Source organism: Nelusetta ayraudi, unplaced genomic scaffold (genome assembly GCF_046127955.1).
Source record: "Nelusetta ayraudi isolate G7.1 ecotype Tasmania unplaced genomic scaffold, CSIRO-AGI_Nayr_v1 ptg000004l, whole genome shotgun sequence".
In the NCBI taxonomy this organism is placed as follows: Eukaryota; Metazoa; Chordata; class Actinopteri; order Tetraodontiformes; family Monacanthidae; genus Nelusetta; species Nelusetta ayraudi.
Genome location: NW_027466054.1, coordinates 10,472,316 through 10,499,286, shown reverse-complemented (window position 1 = coordinate 10,499,286; position 26,971 = coordinate 10,472,316). Strand labels below are relative to the sequence as shown.

Here is a 26,971-nt window from a genome sequence, read left to right as displayed (position 1 = left end):
CCCTGCAAAGAAATGCATTCATCTGCTATTTTAGGGAGGTTTACCTTGTGTTATCGCCGGCGGACGATAATCAGAACCACATGAGTATTTTCCAGCAGATTTAGAACAAAATGAATAATCTGTTGATCATCAGGCAAAAGACAGATGTTGAATAATGAACTTTCCATCTGCTGCCTAAAATTAACCTAAAACAGTGTTTTGTTTGGGTTTTTTTTCCCCCTAACTTCTCTAATATGAACATTTAATGCGTTTTCCCGGAGACGCTCCACTGTGAAGCCTGCGAATCAGCCGCCGTGAATCACTGCAGATCTGACGTCCCCCCCCCCCCCCCCTTCCCCATACCCCAGTCCCCCGATCACACACGTGCGGCGCACCTCGTGAACGCTCCGAGTTCGACTTATCTGTTCCTCAAATCAAAGTCATGTGGAGGCTGTGCTGCCAGACAGCCTGGCCTATTTTCTCTCTCCGTGGAATGTTTTCCTTTTCCCTTTTTTGTTCCCGACTCCTTCCCTCTTTCTCTCTGGCTCCCCCTCACTCTGTCTACCTTTATGATTTATTTCCTTTTTGCTTCTTTTTCATCTTTCCTCACTTTTTTCACTGGCCAGGTTAGGGGGCGATGACGAGTCTGCCCGTGGCCAGTTGAGCTCATGCGTGCACCAGTGGGGTGGTGGGCTATGTTAATCCTGTTTTGGGAACAGGTTGCGGTGGCCACTGCCAGTGCCCTGCCTTTGCCCAGAACCTGCCACCTGGTGGCGGGTGGGGGCGGGGGGTCGTGCTGAAGGACAACAGGCCGACTTTGGACTCGTCTGTGTCCTGTGCAGGATGAAACAGTGGAATGGTGTTTGTACACAGCAGATCACAGAGTCTCCTTCACGTCAGAGAAGCACAGCCAAGCTTGTGGTCTTCGGGTTTGTCTTCGGAGCACCGGCGCGTCTCGTACTCTCCGTTTGAAAACCCAGAATTTGCGAGGGAAAAAAAGGCGCCTCAGAAGGATCAGCTGATGTCGACAAGGGCTGCCGCATTACAGCCCGGGCCCTTCATGGCGAGGAGCCGGGCCAACGAGGCACGCAGCCCAGCCTCCCTCCCCCACTCCCTCCCTCCAACCTCCAGCTATATGACATCCTCCCTTGGCCGTGCAGAAGCACCTCAAGCTGTTCTGCTCCCAATCTGTTCCTGCTCCTCCTGTTTGTCGAGCTATCTGGGTCTGCATTACAAAGAGGTTCTTTATGGCGCTCTCAAAGGTTCCTCTCATTCCCTCCTGTTCCTCCTTCTCGCCTCTCGCTTTGTAAAAGCTGACACTTGCATCCAGTGCGTCTTTTATCCGTAACTTTTTGTGTGCACGCGCGCTATCCTCTCTCTCTTTTTTTGTTTGTGTATTTCTCTCGAAGCCGCCGCCGCCCGCTACCTGCGTATCAGAATCTCCAGCGCTTCCTTTTGATGCCTGTTTTTCTGTTTTTTTTTCTTTTTATGACGCCGTCTCTCCCTCCCCGCCTGTCTCGCCCCTCACATCTCCTATTTTCTTTAGTATCGCCATCTGTCAACATCTGCGTCCCGATCTTGTTCCTCCTCCCCTGCACTCCCGGTGGAGGCTCTGCGGAAGACTGCGGCGTCCCCCCCCCCCCTTCTTTCTCTCTCTCTCTTCCACTTGTTCACTTCTGCTGCGACGTGCCGTTTCGTGATGTTTGGGGGCCAAAGTTCCTTTGAAGTGCTACAAAGGCTTCATGAAAAGGGAAAGGCGAGTTTGTCTGCATACACGGAGGGTGGGGGGTGTGGGGAGCGGGGAGGCGGCAGCCGTGCTGAATAGCCTTTTTGTGCACGCTTGCAGCCATAAAAAAAATATTGCATTGCAGATGGATATGGATATGACAAGCCGGCCAGGATTTTCTCGCTGCTCGTCGCCATCCTATCTGCTCTTTCCGCTTTTTTTCTCTGGCGTTCAGCCGACGTGCGATCTGAGGCGAGATGCGCAGTGGGACGTGTTGGACAATGTCTTTTACACGCCTGCGTGTTTGTTTGCATGGCCCCCTAGGCACGTGCATGCGTATCAGAGGTGGCTTGTGAGACGTCGGGGATGGGGACGTGGGGGTTGTGTTGGCATCCAACGTCTGGCACGACACGACGAGACACGCTCGGAATGAGACAGATAATCAAGTCCGCTGAGGGCTCGTCGAGAAGCACAGCCTCGCAAACTTTTTTTTTTGTTTTGTTTGTAGTTTTTTTTTTTGTTTGTTTTATGGAGCTGTCGAACATCCCGATTAGCCGCGTGATTCGGCGTCACATGACCTGTGGCAAACAGCCTGGGCCTGCGGGGCCGAGCGGCGGCATGCGGCCCAGTGGCCCCTCCCCCCTCCGCCCAACCCCCCCGGAAGATGACATCTGTGGGCCCGAGCAGCCGCTGCCAACATCCCAGCACAGAGCAGATTGTAAATGTTATCGTGGCTGTCAGGTTGAGTCTATATTTGTCTCTGATATAGGCTTGCCGCTGCTCAACAAACAGTGTAATGCTGAAAAACCCAACAGCGGGCCGCCTTGTTGACCACAGATCTGAGAATTCCTGGCCGGGCCCAGTAAGCTGTCGGCTGGCCGTGGCTTTCGGGAGCGGCGCGTCTTTCTCTGTTCCCGCACCAAAGAATCAGGCTTCGTCTGTTCCCTTATGGGACATCACCCCCTTGTGTTTGGTATGCAGGTGTCTAATCTGCGCTGATCCTTTTGTTCCCCGTGTTTGGCAACGGGCGAAGCTCCTCTCTCTGGTCTGGGACGCGGAGATGGCATTCCAGCAAGCTCTCCGTAATCCTCTGTCGGAAGTCCAGTAGACGAGTGGCTGGTGTTGATAAAAGCTTGCTCCCGGTGGAATTTTACAGTTTGAGGATGTTGTCTTTGTTGTGTGCACGGTGGGGTAATGCAGAGTTTTGCTGTCCAAAGCAGAACGCGCCGGGAGCGCACAAAGGGAAGTTGCCTCGTGGAGTTCGGCGCCAAGTTATACTGAACAAATATTGCTAATCTGTACATTTTGAAATAAACAAATAAATAAAGAACAATTATTTTAATTTTGGGCCGCCTAATCGTGCCCCTGAACAGGCAGGCGCCTATCACTTATGTGGTCGACATCTTCTGCCTAATGGTTTTACAGACACTGCTCGTATTTCATTTTGATGCATTGCGGTTATTCAGCATCAAATTCGTGTTTATAATGTAAGCGATACTCAGTTAAAATATTCCCTTTGCCATTATATGTATTGATCCGCCCTGAGACTGCTTATTAGTGTAAAGTGTCGTCGAAGGCGCTTTTTTTCCCCAAAGTTCTAATGTGGGTGTGTTAGCGGATGCGGGCAGGAGACGGCAGACTGTAATTTAAATAAAATTGATGTTTGTACATCTTTTGGCAATGTTTGTTCATTGGAATTTGAAAGGTATAATTTGTTAATTTGTGTTTAACAAACATGTGAATTTGCATTTAATTGTGACTGATAGTTTTGGGGGCAATGTTCTGTTTGTGTTTGCACCTCTTCACAAGCAAAGTGAAGCAGTCAAATAAACACGCTCGCTCTCTATTTGTATTCACAGGTGCTGATCCGTGTCATTGACACCAACAATCACAGACCCCAGTTCTCTGAAAAGTGGTACGAGGTGAACATCTCTGAAGACAAACCGCCCGGGACGGAAGTCTTGCAGATCAACGCTTCTGACAGAGACGAAAAGAACAAACTGACCTTTACTCTGCTGAGCAGCACCGATCCGTTCAGCCTCCGGAAGTTTCGGCTAGACCCGGGAACAGGGACTTTGTACACCGCTGAGAGTCTGGACCATGAGACCATGCATCGCCACATCCTCACCATCATGGTATGAATGAACACTGGGGAGTTTAATTTAGGTTCATGAGAGGTTTCCACACAGCTTTTAAAGATTGTTTTGGAATTGTTTTCTTTGCTGCCAAACGATGCTGCCGTGAAATTAAATTTAATTAAAGCTATTTTTTTCAGTGTTAATTTTAGAGTATAATTTTTACTCTGCTTATTTTATATTACAGCTTAGGAGCAATTATGTTGCAAAGGTTCTCTTATTTTTGTCTGTCTATGTTTTTTGTTGAAATTATTATCATTATTATTCTTTTTATGTTTGCAGGTTCGAGACCAGGACATCCCAGTGAAGCGGAATCTTGTGCGTGTTATCGTCAATGTGGACGACACCAACGATAACGCACCCTGGTTCATAGGCACACCGTACACTGGCCGTGTCTTTGAATCCGCCGCCCTCGGCTCGGCTGTTCTTCAGGTCACAGCTCTGGACAAAGACAAGGGCCACAATGCAGAGATTGTGTACAGCATTGAATCAGGTAAATACAAAATTGCCGTCACTCTGCTCAGCCACTTGTTTCTTTTTTTCTCTCTTTGCAGAAAGATTTCATTGCTAAATAATGCAAATTAAGTCAGCCTCTAAAAAATGCATGAGTCATCTTGGGCCGTGCTGCCCACCAGATCTTGATCATGAATGGAATACTTTGTGAGGAGTAGGAGAATATGGGCCTGTGTTGAGGACGCCCTAATTTGTGGAAGATAGGCTGTCTCATCGTCAGAATTTCCCACAATGTTTTTTTCCCCCGCTGTTATCTTTTTAAATAGTCGCATGTATGAAATAACTGCGATGAGTCTGTGAGTGCCTGGATTAAAAGAGGCCATTATACTTCACAAATCTGACTAATTCTTCTTGCGAGGAAGATTGCACTGTTACATCCTCTGGTTTGCTTTCTCTCCACAAGTGTGTTTCTTATCAAATGAATTATTTTGTTCTGTTTGTCTTCCAGGAAATTTTGCAAACTCCTTTGCCATTGACCCCGTTCTGGGTACAATCACAGTTGCCAAAGAGCTCGATCGTAACAGCAAAAACCTGTTTGAGCTCGCTGTCAAGGCATCAGATAAAGGAGCGTTGCCGCTGTCAGCCACAGCTACTGTCCAGATTTCGGTCACCGTGTCTGACAACGCAGCGCCCAGGTTCACAGAAAAGGAGTTCTCAGCAGAAGTCAGCGAGTCGGCCCATCCGGGAAGTTTTGTCAGCATGGTCACGGCCGAGAGCCAGTCCTCAGTGTTCTATCAAATTCGTGGGGGAAACATCAACAACGTGTTTGACATTAATCCAAACTCAGGAGTGGTCGTGACCCAGAAATCTCTAGACTATGAGACCGTCCCACACTACAAGCTGATTATACAGGGCACCAATATGGCCGGGCTCTCCCGCAACACGTCGCTTGTGATCCATCTGAAGGATGAAAATGACAACGCGCCCGTGTTTATCCGCAAGGAATTCAAAGGTGTCATCAGTGAATCTGCTCCCCTCAACAGTGTTGTCCTGACCCGTGAAAACACCCCGTTGGTCATCCGCGCCTCAGACGCCGATTGTGACCAGAATGCAATGCTCGTCTATCAAATTGTGGAGCCTTTTGCCTACAACTATTTTGCTATTGACTCAAGCACAGGAGCCATCAGAATAACCTCATCCATGGATTATGAGCAGAGGAGTGTTTACCACTTCACAGTCCAAGTCCACGATCTGGGAATGCCACGCCTGTTTGCAGAGACGGCTGCCAATGTGACCATTGAAGTAATTGATGTCAATGACTGTTCTCCAGTTTTTAGCCAAAACATGTACGAGACCACTGTGATAGTGCCAACGTACAAGGGGGTGGAAGTTATTAAGATCAACGCCACAGATTCAGACTCTGGGCCCAACTCCAAACTTCTTTTCTCCATCTCTGAGGGAAATATTGGTGATAAATTTAGAATGGACCCAAATACAGGCATAATCTCTGTTCAGAATGTCACACAGCTCAGGAGCAGGTACGAACTAAAGGTTAGGGTCTCCGACGGTAGATTTGCCACTGTTGCTGCAGTTAAAATTAATGTGAAAGAAAACAAGGAGAGCAAGTTTAGGTTCACCAAGGAGATGTACAAAGCCTCAGTTGAAGAAAACTCCTCCGAGAAGAAAACACTTGCAATTATTGCTGCTGTTGGAAACCAGGTGAACGAGCCCTTGTTTTACAGAATTCTGAACCCCGACAGTAAATTTGAAATCAGCCGGACATCTGGGGTCGTGTCAACCACTGGGACACCATTTGATCGTGAAGTGCGGGACACATTTGATATAGTTGTAGAGGTCACTAGGGACGACAGCTCAGAAGACGTGGCTCACGTTTTGCTAACAGTAACAGTGGACGACGTAAACGACAACAAACCCAAGTTTTTGAACCTTCCTTATCACGCTCTCGTCCAGATGGACGCAGAAGAGGGTCAGGTTATTCGACAAGTTACAGCGGTGGACAAAGACATTGGCCAGAACGCAGATATTCATTACCACCTGAAGGAACCGCAGGAACATTTCCAAATAAACCCATCTGGAGAAATCTCATTGAAAAAGAAATTTGAGAAGGAGTTGCTAAACACCGAGTTTATCATCACTGTTGTGGCACAGGACAATGGACAGCCAGCACTCTCAGCAGAAGTTGAAGTGCCGGTGACTGTGGTGAACAAAGCAACGCCTGTATTTGAGAAGGCCTTTTACAGCATTGAAATCGCCGAGAACATTCAGCTGCACACACCTGTGCTTCATGTACAGGCCAACGGTTCTGAAGGCCCCCGTATTGTGTACACAATCTCCGAGGGTGATCCTTTCAAACAGTTCTCAATTGATTTCAACACAGGCGTAATCCATGTAATTCAGCCCCTGGACTTTGAGAGCCACCCCGCCTACAAATTGAACGTTAGAGCAACAGATTCTCTGACTGGAGCGCATTCTGGAGTCTTTGTCGACATCATACTGCAAGATGTAAACGACAATGCCCCCGTGTTCCTGTCGAAAACCTACTATGCAAATATATCAGAGGCCTCTGTGATTGGCACATCCATTTTGCAAGTTCACGCAAAAGATTTGGACTCCGACAACAACCAGGAAGTGTTTTTTCAGTTGGTGGAAGAAAAGGGAGCAGCCTCTGAGTTTTTCACTATCGATCGAGACACGGGAGTCATCTCAACAGCGAAGGCCCTCGATTATGAGGAGATCAAGCAGCACAAATTGAGGGTTTTTGCTGTGGATGGAGGAGTTCCAGCCCTCTCCAGTGATGTCATAGTGACAGTGGACGTCACCGACCTTAATGACAACGCTCCATTATTTACCGAGCACACTTACACAGCTTCCGTAAGCGAATTAGCTCCACGTGGACATTTCATCACTCAAGTCCAGGCAGCCGATGCTGATAGCACTGACTCGAAAAACCTGGAGTTTGCTTTCATGTCCGGCAATGAGGATCTCAACTTCTCCATTGACAAACACACTGGTGCCATTATGGTCTCCAACCACCGAAGGCCACACATGCAGCCTCTTTACAACCTCAATGTGTCAGTTTCAGATGGTGTATTCAGGAGCTCAGCACTCGTCGTTGTTACAGTTACGGGTGCTAACTTTCACAACCCCACCTTTGCTCAGGAGGAGTATGTGGTTGAGCTAAGTGAAAACGCCCCAGTCGGCCATCTCATAGCCGAGGTAAAAGCCACAGATAATGACAAAGGCATTTATGGACACATCACATACCAGATTGTCAATGACATCGCAAAAGATAAGTTCTCTGTCAATGAAAATGGAGAGATTCGCACATTGGAAAGCCTCGATCGTGAGAATATTGTTGAGAAGGTTATTCTGATATCGCTCGTTGCCAAAGACGGTGGCGGAAAAGTGGGCTTTTGTGTTGTCAATGTCATTCTCACGGACGTCAATGACAATGCCCCACAATTTAGAGCAACTGAGTACAAAGCCACTATTGCGTCAGATGTACCAAAAGGAACCTCTGTGGTTAAAATTGCTGCTTCAGACATGGATGAGGGGAGCAATGCAGACATTGAGTACTCTATTGAGGCCGATGTAGAAAATGTGCTGGAAAACTTTGAAATCCACACAACCTCTGGGGTCATTGTGACCAAAGAGAGTCTCATTGGACTTGAAAACGAACTCTATGCATTCTTTGTGCGGGCAAAGGACACTGGCAATCCACCAAAGCACTCTGTTGTCCAGGTTTACATCAGGATTGTTGCACCAGAGACCCCAATTCCCAAATTCACTGAACCATATTACCGTTTCACAATCGCTGAGGACCTTCCCATTGGCACAGAGATCGATGTGATTCAGGCCCAGAGTGAACAGCCAGTTGTGTACAGCCTTGTTAAAGGCAGCACCCCTGAGAGCAATGAGAATGAGGCGTTTGTGGTGGACAGAGACAGTGGCGCCTTAAAGCTTCAGAAAAGCCTCGACCACGAGACGACCAAATGGTACCAACTCACGTTGCTTGCCCAGAGCAGGCATGAGGACTACGACATTTTGGGGTCCGTGACTGTGAACATCCAGGTGAAAGACACCAATGACAACAAGCCCGTCTTTGAGTCAGACCCTTATGAAGCCGTAGTGGTGGAGAATCTTCCAGGTGGGACTCGAGTGGTCCAAGTCAGAGCCACCGACAAGGACTCCGGGTCCAATGGCCGTGTTGTGTACAGCCTCCACCACGAACAGAGCTCGCCGGAGATCTCTGAGCTGTTTGGCATAAACGGTGAAACGGGATGGGTGACCACCTTGAAGGAGCTGGACCGGGAGAGGACGGAGAAATACACTGTAGCGGTTCTGGCCACGGACCAAGGGGACGGAGTCCAACACGCTACAGCCACAAGAGTGGAGGTGACAGTCGCCGACGTCAACGACAACCCGCCCCGCTTCACCGCAGAGATCTACAAAGGCACAGTGAGCGAAGACGACCCTCCGCCCAGCGGCGTTATCGCCATCCTGAGCACCACAGACGAGGATTCTGAAGCCATCAATAAACAAGTCAACTACTTTATCACAGGTGGGCTTCAGTTACTTGTTACTTGGTGAAAAATAGTTGGTAGGATAGTTTACTGCCTACTCCATTGTGTGAGTTTGTATCAACAGTGCCTCGGGGAGATTATTTTTTTTCTCCTATTGGAAACTTTACACAACCACCTTATCGTTTACCAATGTCACCAAAATTGCCAAAGCTCAAGGCACATATTTGTTCAGTCATTAGTTTGTCAGAATTGAGAAATGTTTTTGTTGAGCTCCAAATTGGGAAGAAAGACAAGTCCAGATTTTTATTCATCAATAGCCCCTGAACATCTTGAACTCATGTCTTTAGCCATATTTGAAAACATTGTTTGTAACAACCCAAATTTCTTTTCCCTTTATTTTTGCAATAGAGTTGATCACCCTATAACCATTTCATGCATTTCCTTTTCAAGGAGGGGACCCTCTCGGACAATTTGCAATCGAGCACATTCAAAACGAATGGAAGGTCTCTGTCAGAAAGCCACTGGACCGTGAAGAGAAAGACAATTATCTTCTTAACATAACTGCCAGTGACGGTATCTTCACTGCAAAGGCCGTTGTGGAAGTCAAGGTTTTGGACGCCAACGACAACAGCCCTGTGTGCGAAAAGGTAAAGCAATTTCCTCTGTCCCCCCCCCCCGACGGAATTTAAGCATTTCATTTTATTACTTCTTTGCGGACGTTGTAATTAATTCTCCTCTTGACCCATCCACTCCACAGTCTCTGTACAGTGAGAGTGTGCCAGAGAACTCTCAGCCCGGAAGGCTCATCTTGCAGGTGTCTGCCACGGATGCAGACATCCGCTCCAACGCCCATATCTCTTACGAGCTCCAAGGCCCTGGATCTGAATTATTCCTTATTGACGCTAGTACAGGTATGCATCAGTGTGTGTGTGGTGTGTAAATACAAGTGTTGATCTTTCCAGATTTACTGCCTATGTATAGCACATTAATGAAAGAAAACCCACTAACATTTTATGCCCAGTGTAAAAAATATTAGTATATTTTACTAGCAGTCGTGTGCAGGATCACTGAGGCATTGTTGCAGAATACCTACTGGGCCGTCGTTATGTGACACGACACTCGCGGCACTCAAATAACACACATCCTCATAATATTCTCCCTCTGCTTGTCTCTGTGTACGGCTATGTGTGTTTGTGCGCATGTGAATGATTCTCAGTCATGATAAGTGGAGGAAGTGCGTCTCTAAATGCCTGGTTATTATGTACTTAATTTTTAAAGAAAGAGTCTTGAACGCCTCCCTGCAGAGCAACTGACAGACCCACGCGCTCAGAAAAAGAGAGAATCTCGCCCTTAAAATTAATTTATGGCTGCTGCATGTTTGGCCTGACTCTAATTTTTCCCTGGACAGCCCTTGAAAAATCAACAGTGTTTTGTTCCACGTGGCTACTTGGAAGATGAAAAAGAAATACCAAACCAGTGAGGCCAGTGTTTAATCACTACCATTGGATGGAGATGATAAAATAAATCATTGCAATGTGATGTGATGTAAAGGCATGAAAGGACAATTCCCTGAAATTCATACATTTCAGGGTGAAAGGTCCGCGACACTGACACTAAATCGGTTTTAGCCTGCTGTCTGTTGGCAGCTCTTAATATAAAGTTATCCAGCAGCAGCGTGACTGTTGTGAAGAGGGAACGATTTTATCTATTTTCAGTCCAGACAAGTGGAATTATTGCAGATGAGGGTGGCCAAGACAGTCGCAGACAGTTGTGGTATCACTGGCTGCGTCACATCCCAGCAAACCTTCAGTTTTCAGTTGCCAACTCAGGTTCCATCGTCTCTTCCACCTTCAACCTCCCCCCTCCGCTTCAGCTGCCACTTCATGGGATTGCGCTCTCTCTCTTTAAGGATAATTACTTGCTATTTGGAATCTTATGACAACGGGTCAGCAGACTGGCAGATGCACTTTGTTTTCCAAAAGAAAACCTCTGCACTAACACACTGGGAGCCGTAAACAAAATGTGCGTTTGTCTCCTCACAAAATGATTCTTTCTCCCCGTGTTCAGGAGAGCTGAAAGTTTTGGAGCCCCCGGACCGAGAGGAAAAGGACGAGCATAGCTTCAAAGTGCGTGCCATTGACGGCGGTGGGCGATACTGCGAGGCCGACATTCACATCACCGTGGAGGACCTGAACGACAACAGTCCGCACTTCTCCTCCGAGTCCTACACCATCACCGTCTTTGAGAACACAGAGATCGGCACCTACGTGGGCAAACTGCTCGCAACAGATGCTGACACAGGTGAGTTTTGGCTGTGAATGCACCCGTGTGGATGCCCGGTAATAAACGTTAATTATTGTGTGTTAAGTGTGCCTGTGGAAAAAAAAGTAATCCCTTGTTCCGCACTTGCAGTAATTACATTGTGAAAACAACCTGTCACTAAAATAACAATTAAATTAGGTGCACTTATTTAGTTTTCCATTTCTTCGGTTGTGGTGGGGTAACAGCTCTCGACAAAAAAAAAAAATTGCATGTAATTGCTAATTGTGAATGGAAGGTTTTCAGCAGACCCGTTTGAAGTCGGCACTCAGTGGGAAACGCATCAGTTGGAATGTGTCTGGCGCAGCGTCAGTAGCCTCTTAAGTTGACGTGTTTTAAAATATTTGGTTTGGAAATTTTTCGAGGAACACTCCAGCCACGCTGATTTCATGCTCAGGCTATTAAAGCTACATGTTAAAAGTTAAGAGAGCATTTGTGACTATTCAGTAAAAAAAGAGGATTCACATTGTTTGGTCATATTAATGTAATTAATCTCCATGATTCCCGTCAGAACATCGGGGAATTATGAAGTAATGAATTGCTGGCGTGATAAAAGTCAACTCTATGACCTGAGATTAAAGTTAACAATCAGATCAGAAGTCAGAATAGTATGCAAGGGTCCTTGAAAAATGTAACACCCTACCGCAGTGGAACCGCAGGCAAACCATCAAAATGCAGCCAGAAGGTTGAATCCCTGGTGAACGTCTTGTTTCTTTTATACTTTATAAAACAGGAGCAAAGGGTTTTAATATTTCTGCGGTGAATAAATGATAAATAATATTTTAAAAAAATCACAGATAAACATTAACATAATAATGAACAATGATAATAATAATAATGATAATCATAGAGGAAAAAAACACAACCTTCAAAAACGGGCCCGTCCTACTATTTATTACGCGTATGCGTATGCGCCTTGGCTAAATGCTGAATCAATACACAGGTTGTTATCTTCATGCCACTGCATTATGCTAATCTGCCAAAGAAGGAGAACAAATGAGGGATTTCACAAATGATCAGCCTCCGAAAATGAAAAGCTCCATTACACTCTAATGAAATTGCTCTCCTCCTCGAGCTCGATCCTCAAAGGGGCTCGTCGCGATTTTCCATTTGCCTGGTGCGGAGCCACGGGAATGCGTATTTACCCGAGCCCTCTTCGGCTTTTAGCAAAAAAAAAAAAAAAATCACAAACCAAGGGGAGACGGCGTGAGGGTGAAATGGAGAAGTTGACCCCGCAGCGGCACCGTCATTAAGGCCTTCGCTGACTCGCGGGATGCCCTTCAGTTCCACACTGATCTTCGTTTGTGTTGCACAGTGAAATTTGTTCTGCAACACTCGTCTGAGGAGCAGTGGGCCTTAAAGGAGCATTGCAACCTGTTTTACCATCAGCAAATCCCCCTTTTTTTCTGTTTCTTGTCCGTTGCTTTGGCTGGAAGGATAGATTATGAGAATGCATTAGATTGGACAACTGGCTCCTTCAGAGGATTATGTTAAATAAGGTACTAAAAGGTCGGGGGTGTGGTAATAAAGCATTTGTTCCCCGAGGCTTAGCTGTCACTAAGTTTCCAAAGTATCAAGGAAAGGGGACAGACAGTTGAAGGAGAGTCGGAGGAGGGAAGTGGCTTCCTGCGGTTTAGCCTGCAGCAATAATTACTTGGACTTACACAGTGTGGAAGCCGATGGGGCCCCTTGATTTGTCGAGCTCTGCTGTGTGTTGGTATCACACCGAAGCGTTTTGTACCCATTTTGTCATTTGATCGAGGTGAAGGCCGACACTCGAGGCTCGCAAGGCCGAGGCTACATTAAAAAACCACTAAGCAATGCAGCGTTTTTCCCAACCACCAACTACTGAACCCAGGGTAACCCTCTTCAAAAATAAATAAATAAAAGAGTCGCCTCGTCTCATCCTCCACACATACTTGACTGCGTATCGCGGCCGCCACTTGATTTCGGCAGTGCCTGCTGTGTGTCACAGCCTCTATGCCATCTGCATGCCTGTCTGGCTGATTGGCCCAGACTGCTGCCTCTCGGTTCAGCTGGCTGATAAAGACACCGGGAAGCAGCTCTCATCATCACCGTGTGTCCGCCAATCAGGAAAACCAACGGAGACCCAAACTGATTTTTTTCCAGTAAGCGTTTCTCCTGGGGCGTTCTTAATCTTTGTACTGATCGATATCAGAAACATGGACAGCATTTTTCATATATCGCAGTAGAAATTTAATGGAAACGGCACAATTTGTAACAACTTCCGATAACGTTTTTACACTCGCTTGAGGTGGTTTTGGTTTTTTCCAATCAGAAGAAGAAACAAAATGTTTTTTTGAAAACAGGTTGGCTCAGTGAACGTTCAGCTCATGTGACCGTGTGCATTATCCTATTGGTAGTGCCATAGCTGCAGACATTAGACTTCCAGGTGTATTGTTTCACCTTTGGCAAAGAGCAGAGTTCCATGTAGCCAGTGCTGGCGAAACGCAGCAAACATACATTATTTTGTTATTTTAAACCAAACAAATGTGAGTGAGACGCTAGCCAAGACGACCACGAAGGCGCTTTAGCATTTGTGAAGTGTATGGAACATCCATCCAGCTCTGTGAGACCTTCTTTAAAGGAAACCCAGTGTGGTGACTGTAGATATTAATCGTATTTAATATTTGCAAACCCAGATCCGAGCAGGAAAATTGTCACATTTACACCCCACACTCGTATTACTCGTAGGGGTGTTTGGACAAATAGCCCTCTTCCACCACAGCGGGAACAAATGGGGCCCCGGCATCGTGTTTAGGAGATCACTGCGTTTGTGTGTGTGTGTGTGTGTGTGTGTGTGTGTGTGTGTGTGTGTGTGTGTGTGTGTGTGTGTGTGTGATTTGTTTTGTTTTTTTTGTGGCGTAGCTACAATTGATTTCCTCATTGTGAAGCAGTGGTCTCAAGGCTGATCAGAGCGGATTAAGGTGAAGCGAAGCCCTATAGGCAGGGCTTCCGCGCAGCACAATAATGAGCTCCACAGAGGACAGAGGCCCGCACCTGAAAAAAAAAAAAAAAAAGAAAGAAAGAAAGTAAAAAGCCCAACATAATAGCTTCTTCCAAATAGTAGCCACCTGCAGTGAGGCGACGTGATTATTATGGCGGCGATCTGTCTCTGTCTCGTTGCCGGCGGGGAGGCCGTAAGTTACGACGGCAACGGCGATGATCCCGACGTTAACAGGCCCGGTTTGTCACAGGATGTGTGAAAGACGTATGCCGCGGAATTGGAATAGAAGGCGTCGTCTTAAATCTCCCGAGGAATCGATGCGTCAATGGAAAGGACGCTCGCCTTCTCCAACTTTAAAGGGTGTTTCTTCGCCGGCGGCCGTCAGTCTCGCTGGTGGTGACGACAGTTTATTCGCCAGCTTGATCGCAGTGTCGCGTGTCGCTGGACGGACGACTGAAAGGCGTCGCATCACGTGCCGTCACCAACTCTTGCCCTCCCAAACACGGACATACACGTTCTGTGAGGACAGCAGCTAAAGCAGCAATTTGTAACAATTAAATGTTATTGTGTAGTTATACATTGATCTATATATGCATCTCCAAACTCCATGTTTATATTTATATACGTCATACACTTAAGCTCTGTCTCGCTCTCTCTCTCTCTCTCTCTCTCTCTCTCTCTCTCGCTCTCTCTCTGTCTGTCTCTCTCTCTCTCTCTCTCTCTCTGTCTCTCTCTCTGTCTGTCTGTCTCTCTCTCGCTCTCTCTCTCCCTCTCTGTCTCTCTCTCTCTCTCTCCCTCTCTCTCTGTCTCTCTCTCTCTCTCTGTCTCTCTCTCCCTCTCTCTCTGTCTCTCTCTCTCTCTCTTTCCCTCTCTCTCTCCACATTGTTTGTATTTCCTTTTCACCCAACTGGTCAAAGCAGATGACGGCTCTCTGGAGTCTGGATCTGCTCCAGGTTTATTCCCACTGGGGAGTTTTTCCTTGCTACTGTCGCACCTTGCTTGCTTTGGGGGCCAATTTGGTTTTCCTCTGATAGTACAAAGTGCTTTGAGACGCCTTTGGTTGTGATTTAGTGCTGTCCAAATAAGATGATTGATTTGATCGCAATATTGCGTATCATCTTAGCGTCTTTGGAAACCAAAATTAGTCCGGTTGCCTCAAAATTTCAGCAAAACAACAAAATCAAAATTCTGTTCCTCCTTCCAGGCGTCAACGGCGGCATCGTCTACTCGCTGCCTGACTCGGCCGACGGCTTCTTCTCCATCGACGAGCACACGGGTGTCATCAGCCTGGAGCGGGCACTGGACCGCGAGGTGCAGTCGGCGTACCAGCTGAGGGCCGCCGCCAGCGACCTTGGCTCACCGCGCCACTCTGTCGTCTGCCCGCTCGTCGTCTCCGTGCTGGACATCAACGACAACCCGCCGGTGTTCGAGCAGCGCGAGTACGCCGCCAACGTGTCGGAGGACGCGGCGGTGGGGAAGCCGCTGCTTCGGGTGCACGCGGCCAGCCGTGACGCCGAGGCCAGCGGCGAGATTTCCTACAACATCGTCAGCGGGAACGAGCACAGCAGGTTCAGAGTGGACCCGCGCACTGGTAGGTGGAAAAACTTCGTGAAGGAGGTTAGTTATTGAATTCAGAACTTTAAAGGTCCAGTGTGGAAACTTTGTCTTGATTTATGACTTTGATGTTGATTGAAACTCCATATACAGCCCATTAATAAATGAATAAACGTGTATCCCCGCAGTACAGTAACAGTAGTGATATAATAATGGTCTTGCTACTAGTTAGCTGCTATCTTGCGCCGCCATTTTTTCAGGAAGCCCACCTGACAGTGACCTAAATACAAAACGCACAGTCAGACGGACTTTCTTAAAAATTTTACACACTGGACCTTTAACACTGCCATGTGGTTCGGAGACTACAGGCTCCGTGAGACCTTTTGCACTACCAAGCAGGTATACAGAGTCAGCATTGGGTATACCCACTTCTCAATCCCCTCTGATGTGCATCAGGGCATTAATCCTTGGCTGAATGGGTTGCTTAGAAAAGGGAGCATGAATTGAGAGAATACCCGCTTCTTCAGGGACCACTACACCGCTGGGTCAGCTTCATTAGTGCCACTCATTACACTATTACTGCCAGATATTTTGGGCAGTGTTTTCAGAAAGCCCTCTCCCAGCTCGACTCTGCCTCTCTCAACTTTTCCTCCTCCTCCTCCACCACCAGGTGACATCTTTGTGATTGCGCCGTTGGACTACGAGGTCTCCCATGAATACTACATCACCGTGGAGGCTACGGACGGCGGCTCGCCCCCACTCAGTGACATGGCCACCGTGAACATCAACCTGACGGATGTCAACGACAACAGACCAGCCTTCAGCCAGGACGTGTACACGGCCGTCGTCAGCGAAGACGCTGAGCTGGGCAAAGCTGTGATCACGGTGAGCGTCTTTAGTCCCGCGGTGGAGGAGGCGTTCGTGTGCAGTCTGCGTTAGAAAAGAACTAAACTAAACAGGAGGGATGCACTGATAGAACCTTTTTTACAGAACGAGTAGAGTACAAGTACTTGCATTTCAGTACTCACCAAAAGTGGTAATGAGTACTTATTAAGGTTAATACACCATATAGAATTACTTTGATTTTGTTTTATTTTTCCACAGATTTTTTGTTGTTTGAACAACGTTCCTCAGCATGCTGAACAGTACAAAACTGTTGTATACATACGTACACAACTGATATTGGTGTCGCAGAATTGGCACCAGTACGAGTAGAGTGCTCAACCCCAGTATAAGTAGATACCTGATACTGGTATCGGTATTGGTGCATCTTTTTTTTTCATTGTTTTTTCCAAACTTGACTCAGTCCTTGACTCAGCTAAATCGGGAGCAGGGCTCTTCGTCCTCAGAGCTCCTCTTCTCCTCCACAGTGATCCGTGGTCACATGCTCAAACTGTTTAATTGAAAGGCATTTGACTCATTAAGCGCCGGCAAAACCAGATAAGGCCTTTTCCACCCCCGTCTGCATATTACATTACACTGGGTCTATTTCTGTCTGCGCTCCTCCCGCTCCTAACCCCATCAAGCACTTCTGCTTATGGCCGTTAATCGGAGTGTCTGAGGCACCTGCGTGTAAATCGTCTGTCACAAAATTAGATTTTAATACCTGCCATTGTGTCTGACTTGTAAATCTTCTCTGACGGGTGATTTCCCTGGGGGTGCCCCTCGGTGCGTGACGGGTGGCTGGTTTAAAGACTGCGCATGTGTGTTGGTGTGAGTGTGTGTGTGTTTCGAGACACTAACACATTGGAGAAAAATAAGCTCAGGTGCATTCTATTTGATCGTGAGACTTTATCTAACCAGTAACCAATAATAACAATGAACCCAGTAAAATTTCAAGGTGATGTCATAGCAGAGAAAGGCCGACACCGTATGAGTCTGAGAAGGGGCGAAAAATATTTTTGCATTTTTATAAAATATTTCAAAGGTGCATAAATAATCAATTGTGCCTCGCTCTGATTAAAAGTGTGTGTTTGTTTTGGTGTGTCACACAATGTCTGGGTAACTATAAATACTGGACCAACAAAAAAACAGTTTAATTTCATTTGGCTAGTGAGGATTTGTGACTGAGAAAAATCTATGTTTTCCAAGTCTTGTTTCTTCTCCGGTTTTTATTACATTGTTCACGATTCTGCGCAACATTCAACAGTCAAAATAACCCCTCGGCTGCACTGTTTTAAATCTGCTGGAGTTTAGAAGTTGCCTGAGTCCAGTTCCAGTCGCACTCCTCCAGTAGAACAATGGGGAACATCATTTTCTCTGCTTTCAAGAACTTGTGTATCATGTGCTCGTTTCACTCTTTTGATTTCATTTTTATTTTTCCATTCCAAAGGTGATTGCTGAGGATATTGACGGACCCTCCCACAATCACGTGCGCTACACCATCGTGGACGGGAACCAAGGCAACCCCTTCACCATCGATGCGGCCCGAGGAGAGCTGAGAGTGGCCCGCCAGCTGGACAGAGAGAGAGTAAGAACCCAGGCGGATACGACGCTTGCGTGTACAAATGCAGTTTAATCTATCGAGCAACTGCTCGCACCCTCTGCTGAATCCAATAAGAGTCGTGTCATTCCCATCGGGGGAGCTTGTTTACCGATCTCCACTTCATTATTGCTTACCCAAGCAGCATTGTCTCACTATGCTAATTCTGCCTCTCCTCGTTTTTCAGACTTCGGGCTACACTCTGACGGTCGTGGCATCAGACAACGGCGTCCCCGCTCTCTCCAGCAACGCCGTGATCAACATTGACATCTCCGACGTCAACGACAACCCGCCACTTTTCTCTCAGGCCAACTACAGCCTCATCATCCAGGTGAGAGGGAGGGCCGGAGATCGGTGGAGACGGCTGATTGTGAAAGGGGACCAGAAGCGAGTGGATGGTCGGGCGGGAGGTGCGTTGGGGGGGAAATTGCAGCGGACACGGAGAGAGGGATTAACAGCGAGGAAATAATGGGAGCGCGTGCGACTAGAATGTCAAGGAGCCGGTTGGAGGATGAGGCAAGAACAGAGGTAAGGACGGAGATGAAGAGAAAAGGTGGGCGTAAGGAAATCGCGAGGCAGACGCTGCATCTCAAGTACAGAACGCAGGGATGAGGGGCAGACGGGAGGAAATAAAAGGCAGAATTGATGAAGAGTGGGAATACACAAGGCCCTGAGCTGATTGGAGGAAGGTTGACTGGAGTGAGAGAGAAAAAAATGGGAGAGAGCACGAAGAGGTGCTCATGCATTTTAGTTCAGGAGATCAAAAAAGGCACTAAAGAATTCATTTTGTGATTCCGTCCACTAAGAAGATCTGTGGGAGGTTCCGTTGACGCGGCTCAAGTTTGAGCCGCCGTTGTGTTAAAAGATCAGATATGTGGGGGAAAAAATAGGATTATGAAATATGAAAAAAATACACTTTGATGCAACTACAGTGGAGATGAAATTATCTTAAAAGTGCCAACAATAAAAGGTCAACTCAAGAAAAAAGAATGAAGTTCCAGGAATGTGAAGAGAACACTGCGGGCTAAAACCCAAGTTTAAGGAAAAGAACAACCAGTAATAATTACAAGCATGCAGCAACAGTAGAAGAAGAAGTCAGCTGCCGTCGGCTGTGTGGGTGTCACTCGTTCAGAGGAACTCTGACAATTATCAGCAATGTCTCAGCTCATTATTTCAGGCTTCTGCTTCTAATCTTTCTGGTGACAGCTCACTCCCACACCCTCAAATTCATATTGAGCCGTAATCTGCATTTTTTCTTTTCTTTTTTGCCAAGAAAGCTCTGAAAAAAAAAAAATCCCCCCCTCAACAACCAAACTAGGAGTAGGAGTTACTACACAGACATTTTATTAGATGCATATATGTATAAAGTAGATCAAAAACTTATATAAATAAATCATAAATGAACTCAAAATGAGCTAAATCACTCCTTTGTCTGATTTAGCCCACAAAAAAAAATCTTGTTCATTGTTGTGTCTGTGCACACATTTCAGTTGACTTCAATGAGTGCCTTTTATAAGGGCTTAAGGCGATATAATACAAACTTGTTGCCTGAAAGTGGACAATAACTAAATTAAGCGAGAAATAATCAATAAACAGCTTCTCAACATAAAGGTTTGGATGTTTCTTCTTCTGTCAAGTCAACATTCGTAATAAAAGGAAAAAAAGAAAGATAGAAGCCTCTTATAACATCACACCAGCGAAGATCTCGCACCATTAAAACTCTCCCCTCTGCTTCCGCCCCCTGCAGGAGAACCGACCGGCGGGCACGAGCGTTCTCCAGCTCACCGTGACCGACCGCGACGCGTCTCACAACGGCCCGCCTTTCACCTTCGCCATCGTGGACGGCAACGAGGGCGACGCTTTCCGCATCAATCAGCAGGGAGCGCTGGTGGCCGCGGCGGCGCTGGACAGGAAGAGCAGGGAGCACTACCTGCTCCAAGCACAGGTGAGCCGTGCAAAAAAGCGGAGTTGAGAGGTCGTATCGATCCAGCCGTCCAGCCCGGAGCCAGATGATTTATTTGTCTCCCACCTCCCTCCTCCCACCATCCCCTCCTCTGTTCCCCCCCGGGTACCCACTCTGTCACACTCGCTGCCTCTTCACTCCACGCTCACTCTGCCTCTGCTTTTTCCGCCGCTTGAATCGGTGCGTGCGAGGGAGCGAACTGCAGCGAGCCTCGGGCCGGCGTGACGCCGTGTCACCTCGGGGGGTGGAGAGGAGGAAAGGAGTGGGTGTGAACAGTCGTGCGATGATGTGCACTCACTCAGTTTAGTTTGTGCCGTTTTTGTTTTGTTTTCTTTCTTTCTTTACTCACGGTGAGGTGTGAATGCATGTCATTCCCGTGGATTTTTTTTTTAAATTGGCCCCAACTCTGCCATGTGAAGACAGAGCGCTCAGCGAGGGCCGTGATCGCCCTCTGCTGTTGGAAAGAATAACGCACGGGGATAGAAGTTGACTCCCTCCCCTCCCGCTTTGTCCAAATCCAGGTGTCCGACTCCGGCAAACCGCAGCTCTTCTCCACCGCCTTCGTCAGCGTGCGCATCATCGAGGAGAGCGTCTACCCGCCCGCCATCCTCCCGCTGGACGTCTACGTGACAACCGCCGGCGACGAGTACCCCGGCGGCGTGCTGGGCAAGATCCACGCCACCGACCAGGACGTCTACGACACGCTGTCCTACAGCCTCGCCCCGTCCTCCTCCTCCTCTTCCTCGGACGAGGGCGCCGCTCTGTTCTCCGTCTCGCCCTCCGACGGGAAGGTCATCGCGCTGAAGCCGCTGGACGTGGGCCACTACCCGCTCAACGTGACGGTGACGGACGGCCGCTTCACCGCCGCCGCCGACGTCAACGTGCACGTCCGGCAGGCGGCCCGCCAGGCGCTGGAGAACTCCATCGCGGTGCGCTTCGCCAACATCGCCCCCGAGGAGTTCATCGGGGACTACTGGCGCAACTTCCAGCGCGCGCTGAGGAACATCGCCGGCGTCCGGAGGAGCGAGGTGCAGCTGGTGAGCCTGCAGCCATCGGAGCAAGGAGACCTGGACGTGCTGCTGGCGCTGGAGAAATCTGGCAGCCCTTACCAGTCTCAGGAGGTATGGCCCACATCCAAAAATGCCTTGAATGCATTTGCACTTAAATATTTAGTTCCAGGGTAGAAATCACATTTGTGAGTAAATTAGACAAAAATGTGTAAAGTTTACCACAAAGGAAATGGTTTAATTTGCCAAAAATCTGTTTCTGGAAACTAATCTATGACATTATTATTGATCTGTAAGTTTATTATCTCACTGACGTACAGTTTTGAGCAAAACATAAAATGTTTAAGAGCGCTCAGTTAGACTCACTGACATTTTGCACACCAAGGAAGAACAGGAGATTGAGGAGTTTTCACAGGACCAACACCATTGATTCTGCCTGAAAAGGGTTTTGGCAGGAAAAGGGTTTTTTTCATGGACAGAAGCAAACGGATGGTGATGAACTGAGACGGTGGTTACTATCAAGTATCCGGTGTTGATAAATGAGGAAAGTCACAGGTGCCGTTTTATGACACTACGATGTGCCAAAGATATCAAACCAAGTGTGAAGTTGGCGCTTTTGACACAACACTCGGGAATCTTCGCAATTGAACAACATCCCAGCTTCCTGCTTCTCCTCTGATCCGTTCTTCTCCCTCCACCCAACCCCGGCCAGGTCGTCTTCCGGAAGCTCAACTCCTCGGCGGCCGTGATCGAGGAGATGACGGGCGTGCGCATCGTGCGCGTGGTGCAGAAGTTGTGCGCCGGCCTGGACTGCCCGCTGCACTTCTGCGACGAGGTCATCTCGCTGGACAAAGCCGCCATGTCCACCTACAGCTCCGCCCGCCTCAGCTTCGTCACACCCAGGCACCTGAGGACGGCCAGCTGCCAGTGTGAAGGTACCGTCACGCCTGGCGCGCACGTGCGCTCGCACGTGTCGAAGGCTGTGATGTAACACTTGTTTTTTTGCTTTTTTTTTCTCTAGGTGACAGATGTCCCGAGCTGAACAACGTGTGCGAAACCAACCCCTGTCCAGAGGGGATGGAGTGTGTGGCCGATATCAGAGATACCATCTACAGCTGCGTGTGTCCTGAGGGTAAAGCCGGGAAATGTTCCGGTAAGTGCAGCGCTGGCCTCAAACCCTCCTGGACCCTCGGCCGTTGCAGCAGTCCTCTCCCACTCGACTGAAGTTTCCGTTAAAACCTTTTGAAGCGCGTTAAAACGAAATTCCCATCACACATTCTATAGAAAAAGCACCATTTCAAACAACGTCCTGTAATTAGCAACCGAGTCGTATGGCTGCTTGAGGTGTTGTTTGTCTTTTTCGAGTCAGAGCTGAAGAAAACAAAAAAGCTGCGCTGCGCTGTGCTGTTTGCCTCTCCCCAGTTTCTGCGTAACAGGCAGGGAAACGTAGCCGTTAGCAGATCCGTCAGGACGGATGAGGAGAGAAAAATGTTCCTTGGCCTCATTCACAAAAAAAACAACAACAGCTCATTGCACAACAACACTACAAACACCGTCTAAAACTTGTCAGTAAGAAAGAATCCAGAACTGATTACCACAGAAGAAAAGGACTTTGTACCTACATCATGTGATCAGTGTTTCCTTTTCACACTAGATTTTTATATTTTTCTTATGTCACAGCAGCTATAATCTATTTTAACCGCATCCATCCCGTCTTCTACTTCTGCTTTTTGATTCATCTTTTTTATTTTCTTTCAGTTTTATTTTTGTTTCTGTCTCGCTCTGAAAACGTCCTTTGCTCCCTTGCCAGACGGCCACTCGCTGACCTTCAGCGGCAGCGGCTACGTGAAGTACCACCTGATGGAGAACGAGAACAAGGAGCTGATGAGGCTGTCGCTGAAGCTAAGGACCTTCTCCACTCACGCCACCGTCATGTATGCCAAAGGGACGGACTACAGCATCCTGGAGGTGCGTCTCAGCCTCATTTATCTGGCCACTCAAAATTTATGTGGCTGGCTTGTTATATTTCCATATCAGAGCAGCATCAAAACCAAAACAAAAAAAAAAATCCCCTTCCTCCCTCTCTTGAGAGCTTCCAGCAGCGAGCACCAACCCTGCTGACGGGTTCAAAAATCCATTTTTAAAGGCAGTTTCACATGAGGGACTCTGGGAATGTGGCAGCGGTTTAAAAAACAAAACTCATTCTGGAGTTATTTTGGTGCTGGGAGGGACACAGAAAGTAGTTTTCCACTCATTCCTAACATAGTCTGTCTGGCAAGGCAGTTTGCTCGCCAGGCTGCAGGAACAAACAACCTGGCCGTCTCAACAGCTCTTGTTTTCTGACCCAACACGGAACCTTGAACCAAAACTCTTGCATGTTTCTCGTGCAATAAACTAAAGGATTCCGTTCATCCAACCAGTGCAACACGATAAGCGTATATCTGTTTTCAAGATAAATGAATTTTCCTGAGTGGAAATAAATCAGTGCGGCTCTGTATTTGTTAATGACTTCATTATGGTGCCAGGCCTTCATTAATAAGTGCGGCTCCATCAGTTTTATTAAGATTGCTCGGCCCAACTTTGAATCTAATGGGGTTTTGATTAGGAGGGGAAACAGCGGCAGAAGCGACGAGATAAAGAGCCTCCTGTTGTTTACCGTTGCGAGCGTTCTCATCGTCCTGCCTCTCCGTCACCTGACCGACAGATCGTGAACGGCCGGCTGCAGTACAAGTTCGACTGCGGCAGCGGCCCCGGCCTGGTGTCCGTGCACAGCGCCCAGGTGAGCGACGGCGAGTGGCACACCGTCTCGCTGGAGGTGGACGGCAACTACGCCAAGCTGGTGCTGGATCGTGTGCACGCCGCCTCGGGCACGGCCCCCGGCACCCTGCGCACGCTCAACCTGGACAACAGCATTTACTTTGGCGGCCACGTGCGCCAGCACGCCACGGCCCGCCACGGCCGCAGCCTGCCCGTCGCCAGCGGCCTCCGCGGCTGCATGGAGGCCATCGTGCTGAACGGCCAGGAGCTGCCACTCAGCACCGGGGCCCGCCGCGGCCACGCCGTGCTGGAGGACATGGTGGACGTGTCCCCGGGCTGCGCGCTCGCGCCCGTGGACAGTTGCTCGAGCAACCCGTGCACCAACGGAGGGACCTGCACCTCACTGCCCAACGGAGGTACGCCGCGTTTCTTTCACTGGTCTGAGGAGATCTGAGGAGATCTGAGGAGATCATGAATGCTTTAGAATTCCCTCTCTGATGTTAAATACAAATGTGAATATATTTTATTGAGGTGAAGAGGTGAGGTTTTTCATTTAGAGATCAGCTGTCGGGGTCTTTTTTTTCAGAAAAAAAATATATTGCTTCAACTTAATTCCTCGCCATCGCTGGAAAAGTATTACAGAAAATTGGTTTTATTGGCCTTCTGACTCGCGGATGACTTTAACCCTTTTGAATCTCTTTTTTCCCCTTTACAATCGTTCCACCCGGGTCCCACAGGCTACTTCTGCAAGTGTCCTGCCTCTTTCATGGGCTCCCACTGCGAGGTGGTTCTGAGCCCCTGCGCCTCCAACCCCTGCCTGTACGGCGGGACGTGTGTACCTCGTGCGGACGACTTCTACTGCCAGTGCAGAGGGCAGTACTCAGGACAAAGGTATTGTTTTCACATTTGTCAGGGGTATGGCCACCACACGAGAGCCAGACCATCACCCTGTGACATACTCATTTACTCAAGCCTTAGCAACTGTACTGCACCATTCTCGCTTTCAAGTGTTGAGTGTGAATGGCCTTTATTCCCACAGTCCCTCTATTCCATGTTTCTGTCATTCAGGTGCCAGGTGGGACCGTACTGTCAAGACAACCCCTGTAAGAACAGAGGAACTTGTATCCCCGCCCTGGACGGTCCAGTGTGTGAGTGTGAGACAGGCTTCCTGGGAGACAGGTACGCCAAGTCGTGATCATAACAGTAATAACACACTAATGACCCCAGAGGACATTCACTATGTTACACTGGTCGAGTGTAGGCTTAGATTAAATGGGAGCGCTTTCTGTATTTATTGTTAGTAAGTATATATCAGATGAATTGTGAATATTTACTTTGCGGGTCCATGTAGAGTGCACCCCTGACATTTTAAGCTAAAAGCCACTGTGCCCTTAGTTAAAAAAAAAAACAAAAAAAACCCTGAAAAGTCTAAGATATCTCAGCTTGAGCTCGAGGCTCCTTGAGGTTGACGTCGGGCGAACTCCGCCGCCGTTTTGTGTCCAGGTGCCAGATCGACGTGGACGAGTGTGCCAAGAAACCCTGTGGCAAAGGCGGCGAGTGTCAGAACACGCTAGGCTCCTTCAACTGCAGCTGCTCGACGGGCTACGGCGGGGAGCTGTGCGAGCTCCGCGTGACCGCCCCCAACGAGCTGGTCTCCACTGCCTGGAACATCGGCCCCGAGGAGGCCGTCGGCATCGTGGTCTTCGTGGCCTGCATCCTAATCCTGGTGCTGTTCTTCGTCGTCATCCGCAAGAGGGCCTGCCGCCGGTCCCGCTCCTCCTCCAGCGACGACGACGAGGACAAGCGGCTGGGCGGCTCCCCCGGCGTGCCGCACTCCTTCCTCCAGAGGCCGTACTTTGACGCCAAGCTCAACAAGAACATCTACTCGGACATCCCACCGCAGGTCCCCGTCAGGCCCATCTCCTACACGCCCAGCATCCCCAGCGACTCCAGGAACAACCTGGACCGGAACTCCTTCGAGGGCTCGGCCATCCCCGAGCACCCGGAGTTCAGCACCTTCAACCCGGACTCGGTGCACGGACACCGCAAGACGGTGGCCGTGTGCAGCGTGGCGCCCAACCTGCCCCCGCCGCCGCCCTCCAACTCCGTGTCCGACAGCGACTCCATCCAGAAGCCCAACTGGGATTACGACTACGATAGTAAGTTGACCGGAATCGCCCGGCGCGGGGCACCAAAACAAGCACCAGAACAGCAGACGAAGCTGTTTCCCATGTTTTATTTAATGGCGATTATGAGGGAAAACAGAGGCGCTGCTAAATCAGGGAGCTTGTCTGTTGAAATTGTACCGGCTAATCAGTCTGCGGACCACATGTTTCTCCTTGCGAGCAGCCCGTCCAACACACACAAAACACTGCTTCTGAAAGCAAATCATGAAACATAATAGGCGTCTTTGTTCTGCTCACGATGACCAGCTCAGAGGCTGGACTAAATTCAGTTTCTTCTCTTTTGTACCCATAAAAAAAAAAAAAAAAAATCCACTAGAAAATTGCCACCTCAACAAAGCCTCAACTGAGATGCCGTTACGGTGTTGTTTTTGCGCCGCGCTTCCAAGAGAAACTGTGGCTTTAGCCTGTGTGGGAAGAGCTCCGTCGCTGTTGTTGTCGTTGGCAAAATGCTAAAATTAGATGTTGTCACCCCCCTCCCCGCTTCTCCCCCAGCTAAAGTCGTGGATTTGGACTCGTGCCTGACCAAGAAGCCCGTAGAGGAGAGTGCCTGTCACCCTTACAACACGCGGGGCAGCATGTCTGAGGTGCATTCTCTCAGCTCCTTCCAGTCCGAGTCCTGCGATGACAACGGTACGCTCACAGTCACACAACCGCCTCGCACTTCTCAACGCTTTTTGCAGGAAGAACTAACTAAATGAATCGATTTGCAGTGATCCAAAATGTCATTTTGCACCTTTGATTGTTACTTTGAAAGGTAGTTGTTGTTTGTCTCACCAGTGTAGACTACAGTTCTGCTAACTGTGCATGTTCAGATTGTATGACCTGAATGGTGACTCTGGGGTCAAATGTTCTTCTTCTTCTCTTTCTTTCTTTCTTCTTTTGTTGTTTTTTTCCTCTT

At 48.4% G+C, this 26,971-nt stretch overlaps 1 protein-coding gene across 4 annotated transcripts in view; it reads left to right on the top strand.

The window, feature by feature from the left end:
• fat1a (FAT atypical cadherin 1a) overlaps positions 1–26,971 on the top strand; it is a 70,734-nt gene that overhangs the window by 39,741 nt on the left and 4,022 nt on the right. For all 4 annotated transcript variants that reach the window (XR_012927711.1, XM_076034071.1, XM_076034083.1 and 1 more), the window contains exons 8-27: positions 3,565–3,840; positions 4,123–4,333; positions 4,802–8,875; positions 9,288–9,484; positions 9,595–9,748; positions 10,905–11,138; positions 15,329–15,715; positions 16,349–16,563; positions 18,011–18,148; positions 18,348–18,491; positions 19,908–20,105; positions 20,645–21,244; positions 21,843–22,065; positions 22,152–22,283; positions 22,941–23,098; positions 23,835–24,303; positions 24,625–24,778; positions 24,956–25,066; positions 25,391–26,046; positions 26,566–26,703. Coding sequence is in view for 3 of the 4 variants with exons in the window: in XM_076034071.1 (XP_075890186.1) it covers positions 3,565–3,840; positions 4,123–4,333; positions 4,802–8,875; positions 9,288–9,484; positions 9,595–9,748; positions 10,905–11,138; positions 15,329–15,715; positions 16,349–16,563; positions 18,011–18,148; positions 18,348–18,491; positions 19,908–20,105; positions 20,645–21,244; positions 21,843–22,065; positions 22,152–22,283; positions 22,941–23,098; positions 23,835–24,303; positions 24,625–24,778; positions 24,956–25,066; positions 25,391–26,046; positions 26,566–26,703 (8,869 nt within the window). In the remaining variant the exon portion in view is untranslated. The remainder of the gene's footprint in view (positions 1–3,564; positions 3,841–4,122; positions 4,334–4,801; positions 8,876–9,287; positions 9,485–9,594; positions 9,749–10,904; positions 11,139–15,328; positions 15,716–16,348; positions 16,564–18,010; positions 18,149–18,347; positions 18,492–19,907; positions 20,106–20,644; positions 21,245–21,842; positions 22,066–22,151; positions 22,284–22,940; positions 23,099–23,834; positions 24,304–24,624; positions 24,779–24,955; positions 25,067–25,390; positions 26,047–26,565; positions 26,704–26,971) is intronic.